Source organism: Artemia franciscana, chromosome 4 (assembly GCF_032884065.1).
Source record: "Artemia franciscana chromosome 4, ASM3288406v1, whole genome shotgun sequence".
Taxonomy (NCBI): Eukaryota; Metazoa; Arthropoda; class Branchiopoda; order Anostraca; family Artemiidae; genus Artemia; species Artemia franciscana.
The window spans coordinates 25,660,262-25,681,947 of NC_088866.1; the positions used below are offsets into that span (position 1 = coordinate 25,660,262).

At 35.4% G+C, this 21,686-nt stretch overlaps 2 protein-coding genes across 4 annotated transcripts in view; both read right to left on the minus strand.

The window, feature by feature from the left end:
* Positions 1-4,146: 4,146 nt before the first annotated feature.
* Positions 4,147-5,871, minus strand: LOC136025732 (phosphatidylinositol-3-phosphatase SAC1-like). Its single transcript, XM_065701718.1, has one exon. It carries the CDS (start codon positions 5,869-5,871, stop codon positions 4,147-4,149), a length of 1,725 nt encoding a protein of 574 aa, XP_065557790.1.
* A 2,721-nt stretch (positions 5,872-8,592) lies between these two features.
* The window catches only part of LOC136026205 (mediator of RNA polymerase II transcription subunit 31-A-like), a 31,989-nt gene continuing 18,895 nt past the window's right edge, over positions 8,593-21,686 (minus strand). The window contains exons 4-5 of one of the 3 annotated variants that reach the window (XM_065702535.1): positions 17,524-17,777; positions 8,593-9,552 (exon numbers count right to left, since the gene is read on the minus strand). In XM_065702535.1, the coding sequence (XP_065558607.1) occupies positions 17,525-17,777 (253 nt within the window). In that variant the 3' untranslated portion in view covers positions 8,593-9,552; position 17,524. Of the gene's footprint in view, positions 9,553-17,523; positions 17,778-21,686 lie in introns of those variants that run through there. The other 2 variants (XM_065702534.1, XM_065702536.1) reach the window with 2 other exon arrangements.

Consider the following 21,686-nt stretch of genomic DNA (forward strand, 5'->3'; position numbering starts at 1 on the left):
ATAACAAATATCTATCCACGCTCAGTCGAAGAAACAGAGTATATTCATTAAAAGCCCTCAAAAATATCTTAATCTATGTATATAAAAACAAGTTGTATGCATGTCCGCCTGTTACACTATCTTTACCGTTACACGTTATTACCGTTACAAAAGAAAAAAAAAAAAAAAAACTGAAAAAAAGGTAAAAAACTAAAAAGAACTAAAAAGATAAAAAACAAAAAACAAAAAACTGAAAAAGCTAAAAAAGAAAAACATGTAAAGAAGAAAAACATTTAAAAGGAAAAAAATAACTAAAAAGAAAAAAAAGAAAAAACTAAAAAAGAAAAACTAAAAAAATGAGAAACTAAAAAAAGGAAAACCAAGAAAGCAGAAAAACTAAAAAATAAAGAAGAAAAATAAAACTAAAAAAGGGGGGAAAAAACTTTAAAAAGTAAAAAACTAAAAAATGTAAAAAGAAAAAAGGTTAAAAACTAAAAAAAATAAAAAAATAAAAACTAAAAAAAAGAGGAAAAAACTAAAACAGGATACAAATTAAAAAAAAGAAGAAACTGAAAAAAATAAAATAAAAACTAAAATAACAGAAAGACTGAGAAAACATAAAAAATCTAAAAAAAGAAAAAAAACAAAAAAGCAATCATTTAAAAAAAAGCTAAAAAAAGGAGGTTTCAGTTCTTATTCATTTTCTCTACCACTCTGTCTTAATCAAGTATTTAATAATACTTTTTTCTGAATAATAAGTATTCAAAAAAATTGAGGCTCTTCCAATTTTATTAAATTGTTTAAAATGTAAAAAACTGGTAATTGCACAAATATTTCAATATATTTAGACAATGGATTAAAGTAATTCGAAAACCTTAAAACAGAAAACCAAAAGGTTGAGATTTATTAGAAATTGTTGAGTTTTAGAGTGCTAGGTACACAAAGAAATTTTGTCCAAGTTTCAATTAGTTTCAAATGTTACCAAATGTCAAATGTTACCAAAAATTGAACACCAGGACGAAACACTGGAGCAACGCAAAACCGTTTAGTTAGAAGAAAATCAACCTGGACAGCGAGAATCAAAACGTATCAAAACTGAAAATGATAGCGATGATGATTGGGTTTGGGACATAGACTTGGATAAAAAAAAAGTTAAAAAGTTAAAAGTTAAAAAAAAACAAAGGTTCGGCGATATGTATTTCATAATGACGAAAGACAAGTCGAGGTAAAACAAAGCAAACAAATTGAAAGTGATAACGATGATCCAAAAAAACTAAAAAAAGACTAAAAAAATATAAAAACAAACAAAATTGAGAAATTTTCTTCTTGGATGCGCCAGGAGGTACTGGCCAAACTTTTCTAATAAGATTGATTCTGGCATCAATTCGATTCAAAAATGACACAGCGTTGGCCCTTGCATCATCCGGAAGAGCCGCGACGTTGCTGCCTGGTGGTGGAACTGCTCATTCCGCTTTGAAATTGCCTCTGAATATGCAATCTACAGAAACTCCCACGTGAAACATTTCCAAATCATCTGGGATGGGTAAAGCATTGCATTAATGCAAACTTATTGTTTGGGACGAGTGCACAATGGCACAAAAAAATCGCTCAAGGCTCTTGACTGATCATTGCAAGATTTGCGAGGAAATTTCAAACCCTTTGGCAGCACATTAATATTGCTTGCGAGAGATTTCAGGCAAACATTACCTGTTATTCCTAGATCTACACCTGCGGATGAAACGAATGCTTGCCTGAAAAATTCTAATTTATGGGTACACGCAAAGACATTAAAATTAACTATAAATATCTGAGTCCAAATGCAAAACGATCACTCTGGTGAAATATTTTTAGATCAGTTGCTGGCAATTGGAAACCGAAAGCTCCCAGTTGACTCAATTTCAGGACATATACAACTGCCTCCTGAATTCTGTAATTTAGTGACGTCAAAAAATAATTTGGTTGAAAAGGTATTTCCAAATATTCTAACCAATTATAAAAATCATAAATGGCTAAGTAAATGGGCTATTCTGGCAGCCAAACAAAGACGTTCACGAAATCAACATTATTATTCTGGCCATGATTCGAGACCAGGCAGTCATTTACAAGTCAGTCAACACAGTTCTGAAATCAAATGAAGCGGTTAACTATCCATCAGAATTTTTAAATTCCCTGGATCTTCCAGGGTTTCCACCACACATGCTACAACTAAAAATAGGCGTACCAATAATACTGTTGCGAAATATTAACCCACCAAACCTTTGCAACGGCACGCGACTTGCCGTAAAAAAAAAAAAACAATGGAAAACGTAATAGAGGCAACAATTTTGAAAGGGCCTTCCGAGGGTGAGGCTGTTCTTATTTTTCGCATTCCCATGATTCCAACGGATCTGCCTTTTCAATTTAAAAGATTGCAATTCCCTATTCGATTAGCATTTGCAATCACCATGAACAAAGCTCAAGGGCAATCATTAGAAAATGTGGTATAGATCTTAATACGGATTGTTTTTCCCACGGACAATTATATGTTGCATGCTCAAGAGTCGGTAAACCAGACAACCTATTTATATGCACAGACAATGGAACAGCGAAGAATGTTGTATATCCACAAGCTTTACACAGTTAAAAATTAGCACATATCCGTTGTATATACATATGAGAATCCATATATATAGAAGCCTGCCGCGTGCCGGCGAAGATGACCCCATTTTATACAATCTGGGCCCCATCTGAACCAGACGGGGCCCAGATTGTATAAAATGGGGCCATTTGTATAAAATGGCCCCATTTGCCAATATCTAATATCAATCCTCCCCTCTTGAATTGATTGCTAAGACCCCTTCTTTCTTTAAGTCATGGTTATTTTTGCTTATATTTTATCCTATGTCAGGTATTTTTCATTTTGTTTTTCCGTTGTTGAGTTCTTACTGCGTTTTCTGTGTTTTAATAATGCTTTGTAAATTTTTTCTATTAATAAAACTCGTATTCACAAAAGTTTGAATTCTTTAGATTTATTAATCCACGTTAAAACCTCAATATATTTCACTAATATAATGGAAAATCTACCGTCAGTGCTATGCAACATCTGGTATGTAACTTAAACTGTCTAGGTTACTTTAGAAAATTAATAATTCTGTAACAGGCAGGTGTATCTAATATAGCAAATATCAATAGGATTGGGACGCTTGTGCTATCACGGGGAAACGGTTGGAAACATGTGAACAACACAATAATTCTAACACGCACAAACAGGGGATTTCTCCTTGTATGCAATAGGTTTTGCTGTAGAGCATATTAGCCGAATGAAAATATTAGAAAGGTTTTCATAGTTCAACTGGGTAGTGCTTCATTCCATTGAGGGGGAACCACTTTCGAATCCCAAAGTGGACACAAAATATTTAGAACACAAAGGTCTCCTGAGAAAAACCTTTTGAAAGAAAATGAAATCTAAAAAAAATACCTCAAAGAAAAAACACACCTAGAAAAGCAAATGAAATCTCTTTAAGTACTACGTAACACCCATGCGTCTTTCCTTCATAGTTACATTTGGGGATTCCCCACGGGGTCTGAAGAAAAAAGTCACTTTGTTTCTTTCTAAATTCATTATGTTTTCACTACCCATAATGTCATTAAAACCATTTTAATTGGACCTTTAAACTATGTTTAACAAAATGGCTATGTCAAACTTTTTATAGGACGACTTTGGGGGGGGGGACTTTTCGGAGAGGGGGCTATCTGCCCTTCATTCAATTTGGTCACCTAAAAAGGGCAATAACAAATTTGATTTCCTTTTGAATGAATCACTAAACATCTTTCATGATGTTCTGGCCATTTGCAACCCCTGGTACAAAAAAAGAAAAAAGGAGACACATCAGTGTTACCCATGCAAAACGGTGATTTTCCTTGGTGTAGAGGATGGAGGACTGTAATTATCCATTAAAAGTTTATCGACCATGGTGATTCCAACGGTTCAATTTTTACATCGATCCAACGCTATTTTCAATAGATTTCAGGCTTCATTCATTGGCATAACATCTATTTGATTATTTAACATCAATCTAACATCCACCAATATATTAATAATGCAAACTTTAGAGTATACGCTACAGAATTGATATTAATATCCATACATTTAAGACATGTTTAATAATCCGTTTGACTTTTGTTGACTTAATCAATACGCAATTTTATTTCTAAAATTGGATCCTGATTCTTTTGTCTAACATGACTGTTTATTTTCTCCAATTCGTATCTTTTTTTATAGTTTGGTCTGTTTACAAGGTCAGGATAGGTTATATTTCCGAAGGATATGACGTACACCAGAGTCCAAAACAGCAAGACCGCAAAAGTCCAAAACAATGAAGTTTCTGGTTTTGCGACGTACGCATCCTCTTCTATTCTCAAAAGACCATGAAAGTAGTCTAGTGCATCCTGCCTGAATCCATTTTTAAAGTTGTTGTTACAATATCGGTGCAGCGAATCATGCAGTTCTCCAGCGTAAGTCTGATCTGTCTTCATAGCTATACTTCCTGAGTACTGCAATGCCAACACATCTGCATTATTTGCCCAGACGTTTTTGAAACCGTTTCCAAAAAAATGGTAATCATGTAAGCTACTTTCTTTGCCAAGTATACCAAGCCGTTTGAAAACGATTTCAAGATTTTTGTAAGCAAGCATGGCTTGAAATATATTAGTTCTGTCCAAAGAGGCAAGGCAGTTCGTTCTAAAAACTCCTGTTTGTTTTTTCTCGATCCTTCTTTCTTCTTGACCCTTCTTGGTCAGGCTTGATCTAGGTCCTAAATGTAGGTAGCCATAATTCTCTAAATGATGCTTTGTCCTGTCTATCAAATTGGAGAGGCGATCCCATTGCCATTTACCACATTCTTGATTGAAGTCAAATCCTTCATAAGAGAGCCATGGACGAGCATTTTTTTTATTGTATGATTTTACAAGATTCTCGTAGCATTCGCACAACTCAGCCTCAAGCCCACGCTCGCTTATTAGGTTAACAAGTACTTGATGGCCATAGTAATTAATTTGCTGCTCAAAATGTTTTGAGAAGGCTGTCATGTGATCATTCATGCAATCGATGACTATTGAAGGCTTTAGCTTTAGGTTGGGTAGGTTGTTCCATAACACTGGTGCCGAGCCACGAGTCTGAACAAAAGAAGCTACATCACCCTCACATTCAACAATTTGCTCCGTCTCAACAAAATTTGCAGCATGACCATCTAAGTTAATCCCCGTTGTGTAGCTTAGAGTTCCAGCATTGTAGCGGCTTCTTCGAGATATGACAGCCCAGTTGAATTCTTTCCCTGTATAGAGATCATCTTGTTTTATTGAGATATAACCGTGAACAATGATCAATACAAATTTTGATACTTCTTCATCCCCTTTGGCAAAGTTTTCGCGTAGTGTTTTATTCCAAATAAAATGATCGTCGGGTATGTCGTCTCTTTGCATTTTACAAGACAGTTTGTATCCAAATGAAAAATAGTGATAGGGAACGCTCAGGACGTAGCTTACCATTGACATCAAAGTATTTTTATTCCGTCTGTTAGTTTTTGTTAGAGATTCAGTCCCATATTCGACGAATTCTGTATCCTTGACGCACCACACTTTCCAGCCTTGAATGCATCCAACTTCCTCTGCGTCTGTCACAAGAATTAAACAGGATCCAGTAATTGTTTCAAACATACCATAAATACCATATATTTGTTTTCTTGGAAGTTGTCCAAGACCAGGATTGTCACAGCAGACGGTAACTTCTGATGTAAATTTGTTTATTTTTAGTACTTTTCCGAACCCTTTTCCTCCTGTATCGGATCGCTGAAAGATAAGCTCTTCATTTGTTGTATAAAATGAGAAACCTCCAGAATGTCTGCCGTTGCTCATAATTTTTTTTTTTCTATCTTTTCGTCGCTGCTTCTAAATTTACCAGAATCCAATTTGGATACACTAGCCAAAGTTCTATTAGCTTGCATTTTTTTTTCAGGAAGCGTCTTGTAAACTCGATAAATAAGTGAATTTGTGATTTTTTCAGAAAACTTTTGCATTTTTCATATTTTGTCTTGTGTTCCATAGAAATTGTATGCGGGTCATTTTGAAACTAAGGCCTCCTAAACTATAAGGAGGCCTACGTCACATTTTCATGTGATTTTTTTCTAGTGGGGGGGGGGTAAGCTTTTTTTACAGGGCTATGTTTTGAAATCAGTTTTCTGCCAGAATTGTTACATATCCCCCCGCCCCAAACCATACTTATACACAAAGGGGATTAAACTGATCCGAGGAGCCTCCCTACCATGAAAAACCAGAAAATAAAGGCAAAGAAACACAATTTTTCAATACAAATCTTTCCCTCATAAAACAACTTCTGAACGCTTCGAACATAACGAAGTCGTTTTTGTGCATCTATATGCGTCTGTGTTCCAAATCTCACAAGACTTTTGTTCATTTTTTTATTATTTTCGTCTACCAAGTTTGGCTGCTTTGAAACAATAAATAATTATCTAGAGTATTTTGTTAGATATGGCCAAAGCAGAAACATGATTTCGAACCCTCCCATCCTAAGACGTCGTCTATGTGCGTCTATATTTGTCTGCGTTCAAATTCACACAAGCCAATGCAATTTTGTTAACTTTTGCCTATCTATCTTAGGGTGTTGAAGTACCCCTTTGCACTCCCGTGGATGGTTTTGACCAAGAGTACTCTCTACAAAGACACTCACTACAAAGCTCCTTAACACGTTCTTGGGATCCCGAGAGATCAATTACTACAATAGTCATGCTACTTAGTCCATATTCAAAAGAAAAAAGCAGAACGACCAAGTTCAGTTTCTTTTAGACGATTGAACAGTGATCTAAAATAGTTTGTTGGGTATGGCCAAAGTAGAAATATGATTCAAGTAGGGTGATAGGGGGTCGAATGCCTATAGAAATCAGACAAGCTATGATGTCATAACAATAAACATGCAAGAGGCTAAAATGCTGACCTCGGTGAGCAGAGAGAGGCGACGAAAAGCCATATTCCCTCCTGGTTTTTGCAGTCACTTTTTATGTGAATTAAACCATTTGATTGAAACCACTGTTCCTCCCACAAGATTATGTCTACAACATCTCTCAGTATAAAAAGTATCATATTACTAAGTAATTTGCTACCTACAGAGACCACACTAATACCTTGATAATTACGACACTCACTCTTATCCCCATTCTTGCACAGTGGTTTAATTAAGGTTTTCTTAAGACCGTTAGGTATTTCCCCTTTTCGAAATATCATATTCATAGTCTTCAGTAACCTATTTCTAGCCTCAGAGCAACCATATTTAAGAAACTCATTTACCCCACTATCAGCATCTGGAGCCTTATTATTTTTTAATCCTTTCAGTACTGTCGCTAATTCTTCCTCACCAAACGAATCTTCCTTCAAATCCAAGGTATCATAGACTTTTTCACTTTTCTCTATATCTTTTCCTACAACTCTATTTCGGAAAGCCTCGTAGAACTCTTGCCTGCGGCCAAAAAGGATGGCTTTTGCTTGTGTTTTCACCCATTTCTGTTCGTGATATCAGATGAGTTTATCATTCGGTTTTTCGCACTTGGGATTGCAGTAGAGAAATGATATCAGATGTGCCTCTTAAACTTTATAAGTTCTCTCATTGCTGAAGAAATTAGAGTTTATCCTTTGCTCCTTTCTGAGTAATGACGTTCAGCTCTTGATGAGCTGATTCATCTTTTTAGTGCTTGTATTTTTATTGTGTGTGCTTTTTTTATTGTATGTGATTTATAAGTGTTTTATTTTTGTATTGTTGGCCCACTACACCAGATCCGGTCGGGATTTAAAATAAATCCCGACCGGATCTGACCGGTAAAATAAATCCCAAATAGGATCTGGTGAAGGACAGGAAGGGTGTGCGAAAGCACGGGACGGCTGGCCCCCAACCCCCCATTGCACTTCCTGGCTGAAGGGCCAAGAAACGGAGATCAGCACCGCCGGTATGGACTACAAAGTCTAATGCCGTATCCTTTACCTTTTTTTTTTTTACTACAGGCTAAGTTTCTTGGGCTTCGTAATTACTTTACGTTTTGTAATTGTTTTTTTTTTGTATTCATAAATTGATTGATTGATTGAATCACTTACTATCAAGTTACTGTAAATCGGGTTTATAGGAATTTCTCAATTTAAAGCAAGATTTCAATATGAACTTTTGATTTCAACTGCCCCCCTAAAAGATCGGGGCAAGCAATTTGCTGCGGCTATTAAGGTTCATCAAAAATAACTTCAAGATGTTGAATTTTTATTTTCATATTTCTGAGATTTATCTATTCAATTCTTGTGTTCAAGCCGTCGTTCCCGGTCCTGCCAATATAAAACTTCACACTATAACATGGGACTCTGTAAACATCACTAACCAACATTAGATTTGTGTCATCTTTTCCAGAACTGAAAAAATGTTCAATATTTAGTTCAGTTTTGAAAGAAACAAAAAGATTATGTTTCTTTAAAAAAATTTCATCGATAACTCTCTGAATATACGATAAAGAGGTAAAGGTTTATATCTTAGATTATTATTATTATTACGATAAGAGGCAAGGTTTAAAAGGTAAGAGGTAGAGGTAAAGGATAAAGAATGTATTTAGATTAGAAGACGATCAAAAATTACTGAACAGAAAAAACATAAAAAAAAGCTGAAAAAAAGAAGAGAAAAAACAAAAAGCTGAAAACACTTCTATTAAATCACCGAAAATGTTTGCAGACAGCACACAATATCAAACTGGCATAAGAACAATATGCAAGAAACTATCAGCATAACTCATATGTTCACTAAGCCATTGTAACGGCATTTCCTGAGGAACGAAAATACCATGCAATAACACTTTAAAGTCTCGCGCTAATTTTGGATCGCACTCATCAAGAAGATTTTTCAATGTGTTCACAACACCTTCTGAATTATATGGTTTCATCTGAAATTGTATAAACGGCTTATCACCCCTATCGGGAGTATAGAGACGGAAAGGTATGAATTTAAAGCCTTCGGGAGTTGATTCCATTAGCTTTTTATTGATTGTCCAAAACTGATCAAATTTATCATGCAGTATGCCACTAAACATTTGAGTCAAATCACGTTTCTGCATACAATTCACTTTGTAATTCGAACGGCGTTTTAATAGATCAGCTTCTTTTAAGCAATTCACCCAAAAACTTTCCACAGTCTCTTTACTAGGGCAGTGGACAATTTCTTTTGGAACACTTCCAAAATGGACAGTAATCGCCCATGGAAGTTGATCTTCTTCATTTCTAACTAAATCATACAAAACTCCTATAGGATAATGCCATTTTAATGGTGTTCCTTCATAATCAAACCACATGTCTGCGCTGTGAAATTCCGTGTCAACAAAATGTAAGAAAGTCCTTCGAACTTTTTCAGTAACTAATGGGAAGTAAGACATAGGTGGAAGCATTAGATATACCGGCTCAGGCTTTGTTGGAGTTGTTACTTCTTCGGAAGCCAAAGTCAAACAAGCAGCAATCTTCGCATCCCATAACTGACGAAGCGCCTCCCGATCCTCTGCCATTCTAAAATACAAAAATTGGTTAAACAGAATGAACATCCATGAGCACAAGTGCACATGTGTGGAAAGAATACTACTACTACTAGCAACTCACTTCAGCACGAAGCCAACTAAGGCTAACACAGCTAACCACACTCCTCCTCCCTCTAAATCTATTCTATACCTCTCTCTTTACATCCTCAAAGGAAGTTCTCATTCCACTTAAATAATTCCTTATGACATCCTCCCACACCAGTCAGGAAGAGTTGTCATCCTGGCGATATTTTTGTCTTCTTCAAATTTGTAGACTGCATTTTTAAACTCAACATACTCTATTGATTCGTCTGTCCACTTTCCTGCACACACATCGGTCCTAAAGATACTTAAAAAGTTTTTGTCTATTCCTAAATATCATCTGTTTCTTGCGTCAAAATTTAAAAAAAATGTAGCTTTTAATGCAAAATTGGTTCTGCGATCACTTTGACATAACTTTCCCAGTTTGGATATCTTTGTTGCAGCAGCCCTAAATGTATTTTTCCCACAAAAAAATAAAGAAAAAAGAGAAAAACAAACGACTGGTTGTTAGTAGGTCAAAAAACCAAAAACTTTTGTGTGTGTTTTTTCGGTTTTCACCTCCTCTAAAAGTTCTGATTACGGATCTGAGTTAATTTCAAGATACTTACAGGTTTCTGTCTTGAATTACTTTAGATCAACTAGCGGTTCAAAACATTCAGCAGTCAAAGAAAACCTGTAGACGCTGGGTCAAACACCAGAATTGTTGAAAATGTGTATAAAGGTCGTTTGAAAATGGAAACTTTAATCCAAAAATTTGTGTTGCAGTTTACAAAATTACTGTTGAAGGGGCACAAAACATCTTTATTATTATTTTTTTTTTTTGGGGGGGGGGGGGTAAAAACAACTGGTTGTTAACAAGTGAGAACACCCAACCACCAAAAAAAATTAGGGAGGGGGCGTTTTACTTCCTGTAAAAGTTCTGAGTTATTGGTTTCTATTGGTTCTTAAGATGCCTAGAGGCTTTGGTCTTTTCGAAAATGTGCTATATCCTCTTTCCTCACTTTTAAAAATAGAAGGGAGCTTGCAATATCAAATTTATAGTATCTTTAGTACAAAAAACTCTTTTTACAAACAACTGGTTGTTAATGAAAAAAAAACAGATTTTTTTTTTTATTTTTATTTTGTAACCTTGCCCCTTTCAAATTAGCTCGCGGATTTCCACCTTCTCAACAATAGTTTAAAAAAAACATACTCTGAAGGCTATACAACCTTAAACACTGATTAAATATAGTTTTTATGACTATTTCTCCATTTCACTAATATTAAGAGGAAGGAGGGATTCAAAAATAACTGATCAGGTATTATAAAACTATGTTAAGTATTGTAGTCGAGCGGTGGGATCTATCTCTGTTTGATAATATAGGACCCAATTTCCAACTCAGCTGCAGCACTCCTCTGGCCTAGAATTTGATCTGATTTTGAGATTACGCAAAAACCCAAGTAAGAAGAAGAACCAGAAACGATATATATATAATACACACACACACACACACACACATATATATATATATATATATATATATATATATGTTTTAATTCAATATCTAAGCATTACAAGTTCTCCTTCCCTCATCTCTCACGCCAAGTAAGCCCCTGAAGTTCCTTATGAATGTACGACCGAAAGCAAATACTATGTATGTTTAACAAGATTGGGAGAAAGTCTGTTTCCTAGATAAAGAACTATAAATGCAATCCAACTTCGATTAAAACTTACAAACTGTCGTAAAAGTCTTACCCTTCACAAAATTTTACCCAAAAAATCTATGGAGCATTTGTCCCCCCCCCCATTGCCACACCTGAGTGTGATGTAGAAAAATCGCAACCATCCCAAAAGCAGATCTTCAATACACTTGCTGATATTTAACTTCTTTTACTGCAAAGAAATAATTAGAAAAATCAGACGAGTTGCAAAGTTATTTTTTTATAGAAATAATTGGTTTTTCAATGCAGTCCATTTCTTAACAAATAACAATTCACTTGAATCCTTAGTACGTTTTCCCACACGAGTTTAAAAATTTCGACACGTGCGGATTTGCTTATAGTCTGCATCTGGCGAACTGGCTATCATTTTTGGCGAACGCAGTATATGGTGACTAGTGGTTACTTTAGGTTCACGCAGCTGAGTTTCCACGGAATAGCAACCGAAAGATTTCAATCAATTTATCTTAAATGTTCAAGCGTCATGATGGTTCAATGGCTTTCTCGAAATTTTTCAATTAAGATACTCAAAAATGCATCTGTAAAATAAAAAAAGAGGTTGTTTTATACTCAATTTCATGTTGATAGTCTTGCCATTTGCACTTTAACAGATTGAAACAGCCGATTTGATATGAATATTCTTGCAGTTTTTTTTTCTGCACCTTCTATGTGGGAAAAGCTTTGCATCAGAAAAAATTGCAGTTGTGTGCTAGGTCTATATGAACAAAAAAATACATTTAAAAAATAACATACATGAATTTAAAATAGATACGGTTTTGAAAGAGACAGCATAGCCTCCCCCCTCCCCGTCAGGCAAGTTCAATATCTGCTGACGCAGCTCTAATCATACGCATTCTTGATAATCTTAGTCGCTACGAGCTTTTGAAGAAATAATTCTAATGAGCGATGACCAGGGAGTAAAATGAATTGTCCCTCAAGAAATTGAAATAATAAAAAAAAGAAAAAAAAACAAAGACCAATAATAATAATATATGATGAAATACAAACTTGGACGAGGCGAGAAGAGCTAAGAGCCAAGAGATCATATGGTATGAGCTCTAACAAAATTCTATGAATCAATAGATTGATTTAAAAAGGAAAATGAGAGGCTTAATGCCGGTCAAGATTTAAAATAAGAGCTCTGAGTCACAAAGTCCTTCTAAATATCAAAATTAATTAAGATCCGATCCCCCACTCGTAAGTTATAAATACTTAATTTTTTCTAATTTTTCCTCTCCCTTTTGCCCCCCATATGGTCGAATTGGGAAAACGACTTTATCAAGTCAAATTGTGCAGCTCCCTGACACACCTACCAATTTTCATCGCCCTAGCACGTCCAGAAGCACCGAACTCGCCAAATCACTGAACCCCTCCCCCAACTCCCCAAAGAGAGCGAATCCAGTACGATTCTGTCAATCACGTATCAAGGACATTTGTTTATTCTATCTACCAAGCTTCATCCCGATTCCTACACTCCAAGTGTTTTTCCAAGATTTCCCCCTCCAAATCCCCACAATGTCAAAGATCTGTCGGGATTTGAAATAAGAGCTCTGAGACATGAATTCCTTCTAAAAATCAAATTTCATTACGATCCGATCATCTATTCGTAAGATATAAATACTCAATTTTCATGTTTTCAAGAATTCCGGTTCCCCCCTCCAACTCCCCGAATGTCACAGGATCTGGTCGGAATTTGAAATTAGAACTTTAAAGCACAAGATCCTTCTAAATAACAAATTTCATTAAGATCTGGTCACCCTTTCGTAAGTTACAAATACCTCAATTTTCAAAATTACCCCCCCCCCCCAACTCCACCAAAGAGAGCAGATCCGGTCCAGTTATGTCAGTCACGTATCTTAGACAGGTTTCTATTCTTCACATCCAGTTTCATCCTGATCTCACCGCTTTAAGTATTTTCTAAGATTTCCGGTCCCCCCCCCACTGCCCCCCCCCCAATTACGCATGATCCGATTGAGATTTAAAATAAGATATCGGAGTTACGAGGTCCTTCTAAATATGAAGTTTCATGAAGATCCGATCACTCCTTCGTATGTTAAAAATAAGACATTTTTCTTATTTTTCAGAATTACCCCCCCCCCCCCGCAATTGAGCGGATCCGTTCCAATTATGTAAATTACGTATGCAAGACTTCTGCTTATTTTCCAACCAAGTTTCATCCCAATCCCTCCAATCTAAGCGTTTCCCATCATTTTAGGTCACCCCACCCCAAACTTCCCCCAATTTCACCAGATCCAATCAGGGATTTAAAATAAGAGCTTTGACACACGATATCCTTCTAAATCAAAATTTCATGGAGATCCAATCACCCGTTCGTAAGTTAAAAATACCTATTTTTTTTATAATTTTTCAGATTAACCCCCCCCCCCCACTACCCCAAAGAGAGCGATCCGTTCTGGTTATGAAAATCATGTATCTAGGACTCGTTTTTTTTTTCACCAAGTTTCATCCCGATCCCTCCACTCTAAGTGTTTTCCAAATTTAGGTTTCTCCCTCCCAACTCCCCCCCCCAATGTCACCAGATCCGGTCGGGTTTAAAATAAGAGCTCTGAGCCACGATATCCTTCTAAATATCAAATTTCATTGAGATCCGATCACACCGTACGTAAGTTAAAAATACCTCATTTTTTTTTCAGAAATACCCCCCCCCCCAACTACCCAAAAGAGAGCGGATCCGTTCGTTTATGTCAATCATCTATCTAGGACTTGTGTTTATTTTTCCCACCATGTTTCATCCCGATCCCTCCACTCTAAGTGTTTTCCAAGTTTTAGGTTTCCCCCTCCCAACTCCCCGCCCCCATCACCAGATCCGGTCGGGATTTAAAATAAGAGCTCTAGACACGATATCCTTCTAAACATCAAATTTCATTGAGATCCGATCACCCGTTCGTTAAGTTGAAAATTACCTCATTTTTCTAATTTTTAAAGACTTACTCCCCCCCCCCAACTACCCCAAAGAGAGCAAATCAGTTCCGATTATGTCAATCATGTATCTGGGACTTGCGCTTATTTTTTCATCAAGTTTCATCCCGATCCCTCTACTCTAAGTGTTTTTCCAAGATTTTAGGTTTCCCCCCTCCAACTCCCCCCAATGTCATCAGACCCAGTCGGGATTTAAAATAAGAGCTCTGAGACACAATATCATTCCAAACATCAAATTTCACTAAGATCCAATCACCCGCTCATAAGTTAAAAATACTTCATTTTTTCTATTTTTCCGAATTAACCGACCCCTACTCCCCCCCCCCAGATGGTCAAATCGGGAAAACAACTATTTCTAATTTAATCTGGTCCGGTCCCTGATACGCTTGCCAAATTTCATCATCCTAGCTTACCTGGAAGTGCCTAAAGTAGCAAAACCGGGACTTTAGGTTTTCCCCTCCAACTCCCCCCAATGTCATCAGATCCGTCGGGATTTAAATAAGAGCTCTGAGACACAATATCATTCCAAACATCAAATTTCATAAGATCCAATCACTGCTGATAGTTAAAAATACTTCATTTTTTCTATTTTTTTTTTGCGAATTAACCGGGCCCCACTCCCCCCCAGATGGTCAATCGGGAAAACGACTATTTCTAATTTAATCTGGTCCGGTCCCGATACGCTTGCCAAATTTCATCGTCCTAGCTTACCTGGAAGTGTCTAAAGTAGCAAAACCGGGACCGACAGACCGACAGAATTGGCGACTGCTATATGTCACTTGGTTAATACCAAGTGCCATAAAAAAAAGAAAGAAAAAACAAAGACCAATAATAATAATATATGATGAAATACAAACTTGGGTGATCGCACACAACTCTATGCACAACAATTTAATATTAATAAGTCATTTAATGCTACATGAAATAAAATGAGATGGAGGTGCTCCGGAGGACGTTGAAACAAAAGCAACATTAGATTTTTTTTTCACGGGTAGACAAGTCAGATTTCTCTTGAACGCGAAATGTGGCTTCAATTTTGTAACACTAAATTTTAAAGAATCTAATTTTAAATTAATGTATTCCAATACATATATAAAAATCGGTAATTAGTAGTGTAATGTTATTAGGTATTGTTATTAGGTAATGTTAAAGGTAATATACTGGACCACTGATGACAGATCAAATGGGAGGAGGTGTTTTTACGCGCAATTACTGAATTTGATTTTACGTGAAATTACTGAATTTGATTTTACTGTTATAAATTTATAAACAATAGGATAGACTTTGCAGTAGGGCCAACTTCCAATTTGTTAAAATTAACTGATTTGACAGAAATTGATTTTTTTTCAGCGAAATATTTTCACATTTTTAAGTTATATTTCAATGTCCTGTTTTTCACTCACTATTAATATATCCGTATATTTTCATTTTAAACCTAGCGCAGTAAGTTCACTTCAAGCCAAATAGCTCGTTTTTCTAAAAAAAAATCTTTGCATTAAACTGCTTTATATATATTATAGAAAAATCGTTCTATAAATTGAGGTGGGTGCCATCTATACACCTCATATCAGTGGACTTTGAATGTTGGTAATATTAAACTGAGAAGCAGTTTTTGGCAAGAGTTACCAACTTTTTCGTCCAAGAAAGTGTTCCCTAAGCATCCCAAATGTATTATTTTTAGCTAAAATTCCTGGAAAATTGCGCTTATTCACACAATCCTCAAACCTGGAAAACAACCTGATAACCCAAGATCATATAGATCAATATCAGTTCTCCCTATAATGGGCAAAATATTTGAGCGTAAGATTTGAATCGTTTACAGAAGTCAATCAAATAATTCCCCGATCCCAGACATGCTTTAGAAAGGGTCATAATGCAATGGACAACATAACTAGAACAGAAACAGATATGGCAGATGCATCATAGAAAGGTGAATCAGGAATTGCTGTACTGTTTGATTGGAGAAATGCATATAGAAATGTCAAACACAAGTTAGTAGAGGTTATGAATGAGTAAGATTTCCCAGCTGTGATGATCAATATTATAGAGGATTTATCATGTATTCGTTCTTTTCAAGTACAGATTAATTAAACACTGTCTGTAAGAAAACGTATTGAAGAGGGTCTCCCACAAGGAACTGTCATCAGTTCTCCTTTATCTACTCTGTATATGCCTGAACTAAGACTTGGGACTCAGCCAAAAGATGGAAAATTTGCTAATTGTCTTCTGGCATGGAATAGACATAAGAATATAATTTTACTCAAGCACACCATTTAGGAAGACATCGATGATGTTTGCCTCGTTTTCAGAAACTTTTAAACTGCCTATTTCTGTTGCAAAAACCAAAGTAATTGTGTTTCATAACAAACAAACAACCTTCCTCTAAGCCTTTAAGGATAAAAGGGAGTGCAATAGTTTATGAGCCATTAGTTGGTTTACTTTCCGGCCATCAGAAAGTTTCTGACTGCCGTGTCAATCTTACAATAATACTTGGCATTACTAAAATAGTTTGCAACAAGCTCTTTTAAACAATCAATTCTGTTGTCTAGATTAGCAGTGGAATTAATTCACGACAATTGAGGACGGGGGGGGGGGGGGCAAAAACTAGGGGGGAAGACGATTTTTTTAATTTATACAGAGAAAATACCAAAAAATGAATAAAGATATCAAAAGGGGCATTTTTCAGAACTTAAGAGGAGGGAGACCAAAAATTCGGGTAGAAGGCATATACCTCCCCCAATTGACGTCACTGTTATCTATGAATTATTAATTAATAATGTATAAATTTGGACCTTAACTAATGTGATATCAAAGATTATTATTTATAAGATACAAAAGCTAGTATTTCCCATTGTCAATAATTTGGAGAGACTAGCCGCTAAATGTCGCTAGTAATTGTTAGCAACAGTAGCCCTCACAGTGGATGTATGTAGTTCATTTTTTACCAGTATTGCCATACAATAGTTTTCGCTAAATACAATGAAGTTCTTGTGGACTAAGCAGCATAAAAAGTTAACGAAAGCTATTTTTCCCTTGAACACAAGGCAGTGTCCAGGGGAGGGGGATTACCTACCCACTTCAAAAATAATTATGACTCATAAAAAAGTAACAAAAATTCATATAGTAAATTTTTTATGCGTTTTATAAGTTTTATTTTGCATCCTCCCCCTCCCACCCTACTCCCAAAAAACACTCTTCTTCAGAGCAATAATCTTGGATATGGCCTTGCTTGAATAGCAACAAAATCAGAAACTTTTCCCCTAAAAAATAGTCTCTTACATACATTACTGAGAAGGTTTCAAAACACCATTCATTTGACTTGAGCTAGTTTCTCCCTCTTGTTGTGGTTGTCTTTCTCCCAAATTTTGAATTGTTTTTTCTTGTTGAGCTTGAAGCAGACGGGTCCTGCGTCGGGTATAGTGTTGCCACAGAAGCACTTGTTGATCGTCAATGAATTTTGCTTGATGAGCATGAACTATTTGCTTCCGAAATGATTCGTGCTGAAGGAGATCAAGTAGGGACAAGCACATGGGATACCTACAAGATATACATTGAAATATTAATAACAATAGTAACTGAAGTAAAATTAATAAAATATCAACAACATTGATTAAGGCAAGTGGTTAATTAAAATATAACATTTCAAATAGTTGAACGGAATTTAATAGCCCTACATCTTAACACAAAAATGCTTAAATCTTATATTATTTAAAATACGGAATAAATTAAGAACCATTTTCATCCCTTGGAGACATGAACTCATCTTAGGTCTATTCATACCTGATAACCGCTATTTTTGTTTGTTTGTTTGTAAGATTTTGTTTGTTTTGTTTGTTTGATTAAGAACTTTTAAGGGCGGTACCACACTTTCGCCAATGTAGCCATGCTGAATAGAGAAAACAAATAAGTCAAACTAATTATTTAAATGTGACAGTATTTTCGTCCGTAAAAAAATGCTAACATAAGTAATGTGTTAATTCCAAAAGACAACTTCATCTTCAAAGGAAGCTGTCACTTTTTTAAGCTGTAAGGTGCCACATGTTTTAAGCTTATTTTTTTGCTGATTTTTTTACCACAATTTGTTCTTATTTGCTAACCGATATTACAAGAAACTACATAACTTTGTATAGAGGTCTAAATTCATCAAGATTCAATTTTCGATTTTTTACATAATTTTAAAGATATATAAGGTTATGCACCTTTTCCACTTAACCAAGACAAGCATTCACACTTCATTTTCAGTTTCATTTGTGCTTCAAGCTAGGTTTGATCTTTATTCCCCCCCCCAAAGACCAACTGAACTGCAACTTTCTAAAGACACAACTAGAAACCTAGATGCTAATCCATACTACACTAAAATTACCAGATCCAATAAGCCCTTTAGATGTTTGCGGCTGACTACAATATGGGAATTCTTTTACAGAAGGCGGAATAAGAACAGACGGTGGAACCCATAACTGAACTAATTGGCTAGGCCTGACTACAAAAAGCATAATCATGATAAACATTATTAGTTTTGACTAGTATTGGGTGAAATCCAACAGCACGTTTTGGTAGAGGTCTACATGACCTGAATTTCAAGGGTCACTCTTTTCTCTAATAACGATCAGATTGACACCGAACTTCCGAAAGGCACAGTCAGGATGAGTGTTGTTACCTCTCGTCACGTTTGGCAGCTGTCTTAAATGTTGATGCAAAAAAAAAGCAAGTAAGACGGGACTAGACCGTTAAGGTCCAAATCGGCGGTGCTGATCTCCGTGTCATGGCCCTTCAGCTAGGAAGTGCGATAGGGGGGGGGGGGGTCGGGGTCAATAATCAACACCACAATACACGTTAATGAGCCACTATTCACCCCGCAGAAAATATTCAAGGGGAATTTACTAAGAATCATTGAACAAAGCTTCAACTATGTGTCAGTAAACAACTACTATTACCTGAAAATTTAATACGCGGGTTATCAGTGAACCTTTAAGACATAAAACATAAAAATATATTTAGCAAATGTTTTCTGTATATCTCAACGGCTTTTCTTTCAACCTGTTTTTTATGGAAAAGAAAAGACTTGAGCATCTGAACTAACAACTGCTTTTTATTGTTGAAAATGAAACACGAGCACGAATATCAGCCACTTCATTCTTATGATACCTCAGATGCATTTCTTGTGAAGAATTATCAAGTTTAACTTCAAGTCGGGGGAATCTAAATAGTCCGGGCAACTCATGCCCGTGAGCTCTATCTTTTACAGACTTAGTTTATATCAGACTGACTAGGTGAATGTGGTCACTTCCTAGGGATTGGCATTGGGTTAATGTGAATTTTATGTTAACAAGTATTTCCAAATAAAAACCTTTCAATTTAGCATAGTTTTGACTAAGTCCGAATTTTGTAATAATGGATTTAGCCTTTTGGGATGGCCTGAAAGGGGTAGAAGGGTGTAAACTCAAAAACAATAGAAAAATTAGTTATAGAAACATTATAAGTGCCATTACATTACAGCTCAGAATATTCTATACCCTTGGATACTTAAGACCCTTCCCTAGTCTGCTAAACTACTCTCAAGTTTTTTTTAGAAGATAAAAGAAAGGATTATTATGTATTTCAAGCCCCCTATTAAACCATTGGTAAGGCCAGTTATAGATGCTATTTGCTAAAAATGTTAGTCCGCGCATTTGTAATATATCTTGGTCCTCGCATGAACACCTTGTATCTAAAAAAAAAACCATCAGTTTTTATAAGAAGCAAAAAACTAAAACGTTCTTTTTATATTGATTATAAATAATAAAATAGGAAGAGGGGAAAAAAATTCTGAATACGTTAATTTAAAGGTTAATAGAAAAAAAAAATGCAATAAACAAGGAAGTTGGCACAATACCAGCTATTTCTTCGATTCAAGAAAAAATAAGGGTTATCCTTTAGCCATACGCCTTAAAAGCTATGCTTTGCATCATTCAACGTGACTCAAAAATTGCATTTATAAGGAAATTAGTTATATTTCACTCCAAATATCAGATATAACGTATGCATGTGGGGTGGATATATAACGTATGCATGTGGGGTGGATATTCAGATATATTATTGATGTGGGGTGGGGACTGAATACCGGTAAATGATATTTAATATGATTATTTTGTTGTATTTTGTTCATGTGTATGTGTTGTTATTTTTTATATATAAGATAGGCTAGGTGGTTAATCATGAGATGTTATGTTTAGATATTTATTTATAAGATGTAAATCATAATATGAAATTGCAGCACAAGTCCTTAGGACTTTCTTTTTGCTGCAACAATTTATTAGTGTTGTCATTTTTTTATTTATGTTTGTATTGTGGATAAAATAAAACTTACCTACCTACCTACCTACCATGCGAGGAACCCACTACGCTCTATGCTAATCAGCAAGTTTGATTTAGTAAATAAGGGGCTAGCACTTTGATTTCCACACCAAGTAACTTGCTTAAAGAAGTTAACAACAGCAAAACATAAAAAGCAGAAGCAAAAAGTTTAAGAACCTATCTCAATAGTTTTACCATTTTTTGTTCTCTTCCTAGATTCATCATTTAAAAAAATAATTATGTCAGTTGTATTATCATTTAGGTTGTCACATGTAATTACTTTCTTTTTAACTCCGTGGTCTCTTTTATTATTGTTTTTTCGATGTCCGAGTGAATTTTTGTTTTATGTCGTTCTTCCCTTATTTGACGTTGTGACATTTTTTATCCCTTTTTAATTGTTCGATTACTGTTTTGTGAAACTTAAAAAAGAAAAAAAATCGGCTCTTAAGGGATTGTGATAAATTTATTTAGCTTAAAAAATATTACTGTATCTTCTAACAAATAAAACCAAAAAAGAATACCTACCCACAAAAAAAAATTGAAAATGCAAAAGGAAAGCGCAAATATTCATCTGAATAAAGTTGCTGATTTAGAATAGAGTACAATTTAATCTAAGAATTTATTTCACAACATGGTTGCCGAATGTGAATTTTGCGTCACAAACAGCATTAGTACACATAAAAGATATAGAAAGAATTTAACGTTCACGTCAAACATAATCCATTTGTAAAAAATACATAAATAAAATGAGTCAAAACTTAAATAAAAGTAAAAAAGAAAAACAAATAAATTAATGACTAGTTTTCCTGGCTATTGTACGATTCAACAAAACATAAAATAAATCACTTGCGATATATTTTGTGTTTTGCAGGGATGGGAGTCAATTTTGGGATTTTATACGGACGGTCTGTAGCTGTGGTGGATCCAGGGGGTGCTTCCCCCCTGAGGTAGTGGTGGATTCATGGTTGGGACCGCTTGCTTTGGTTTGGGACGGTTACTTTTTTTAATTGGTTTTTAATAGCTGAGTTTTTAATAAGTTTTTAGTTATTATGACTATTTCTTTTTGCAAACAAGTTTGAAACAAGGTTTCAGTTACTTCGTGCGGTCTCTGTT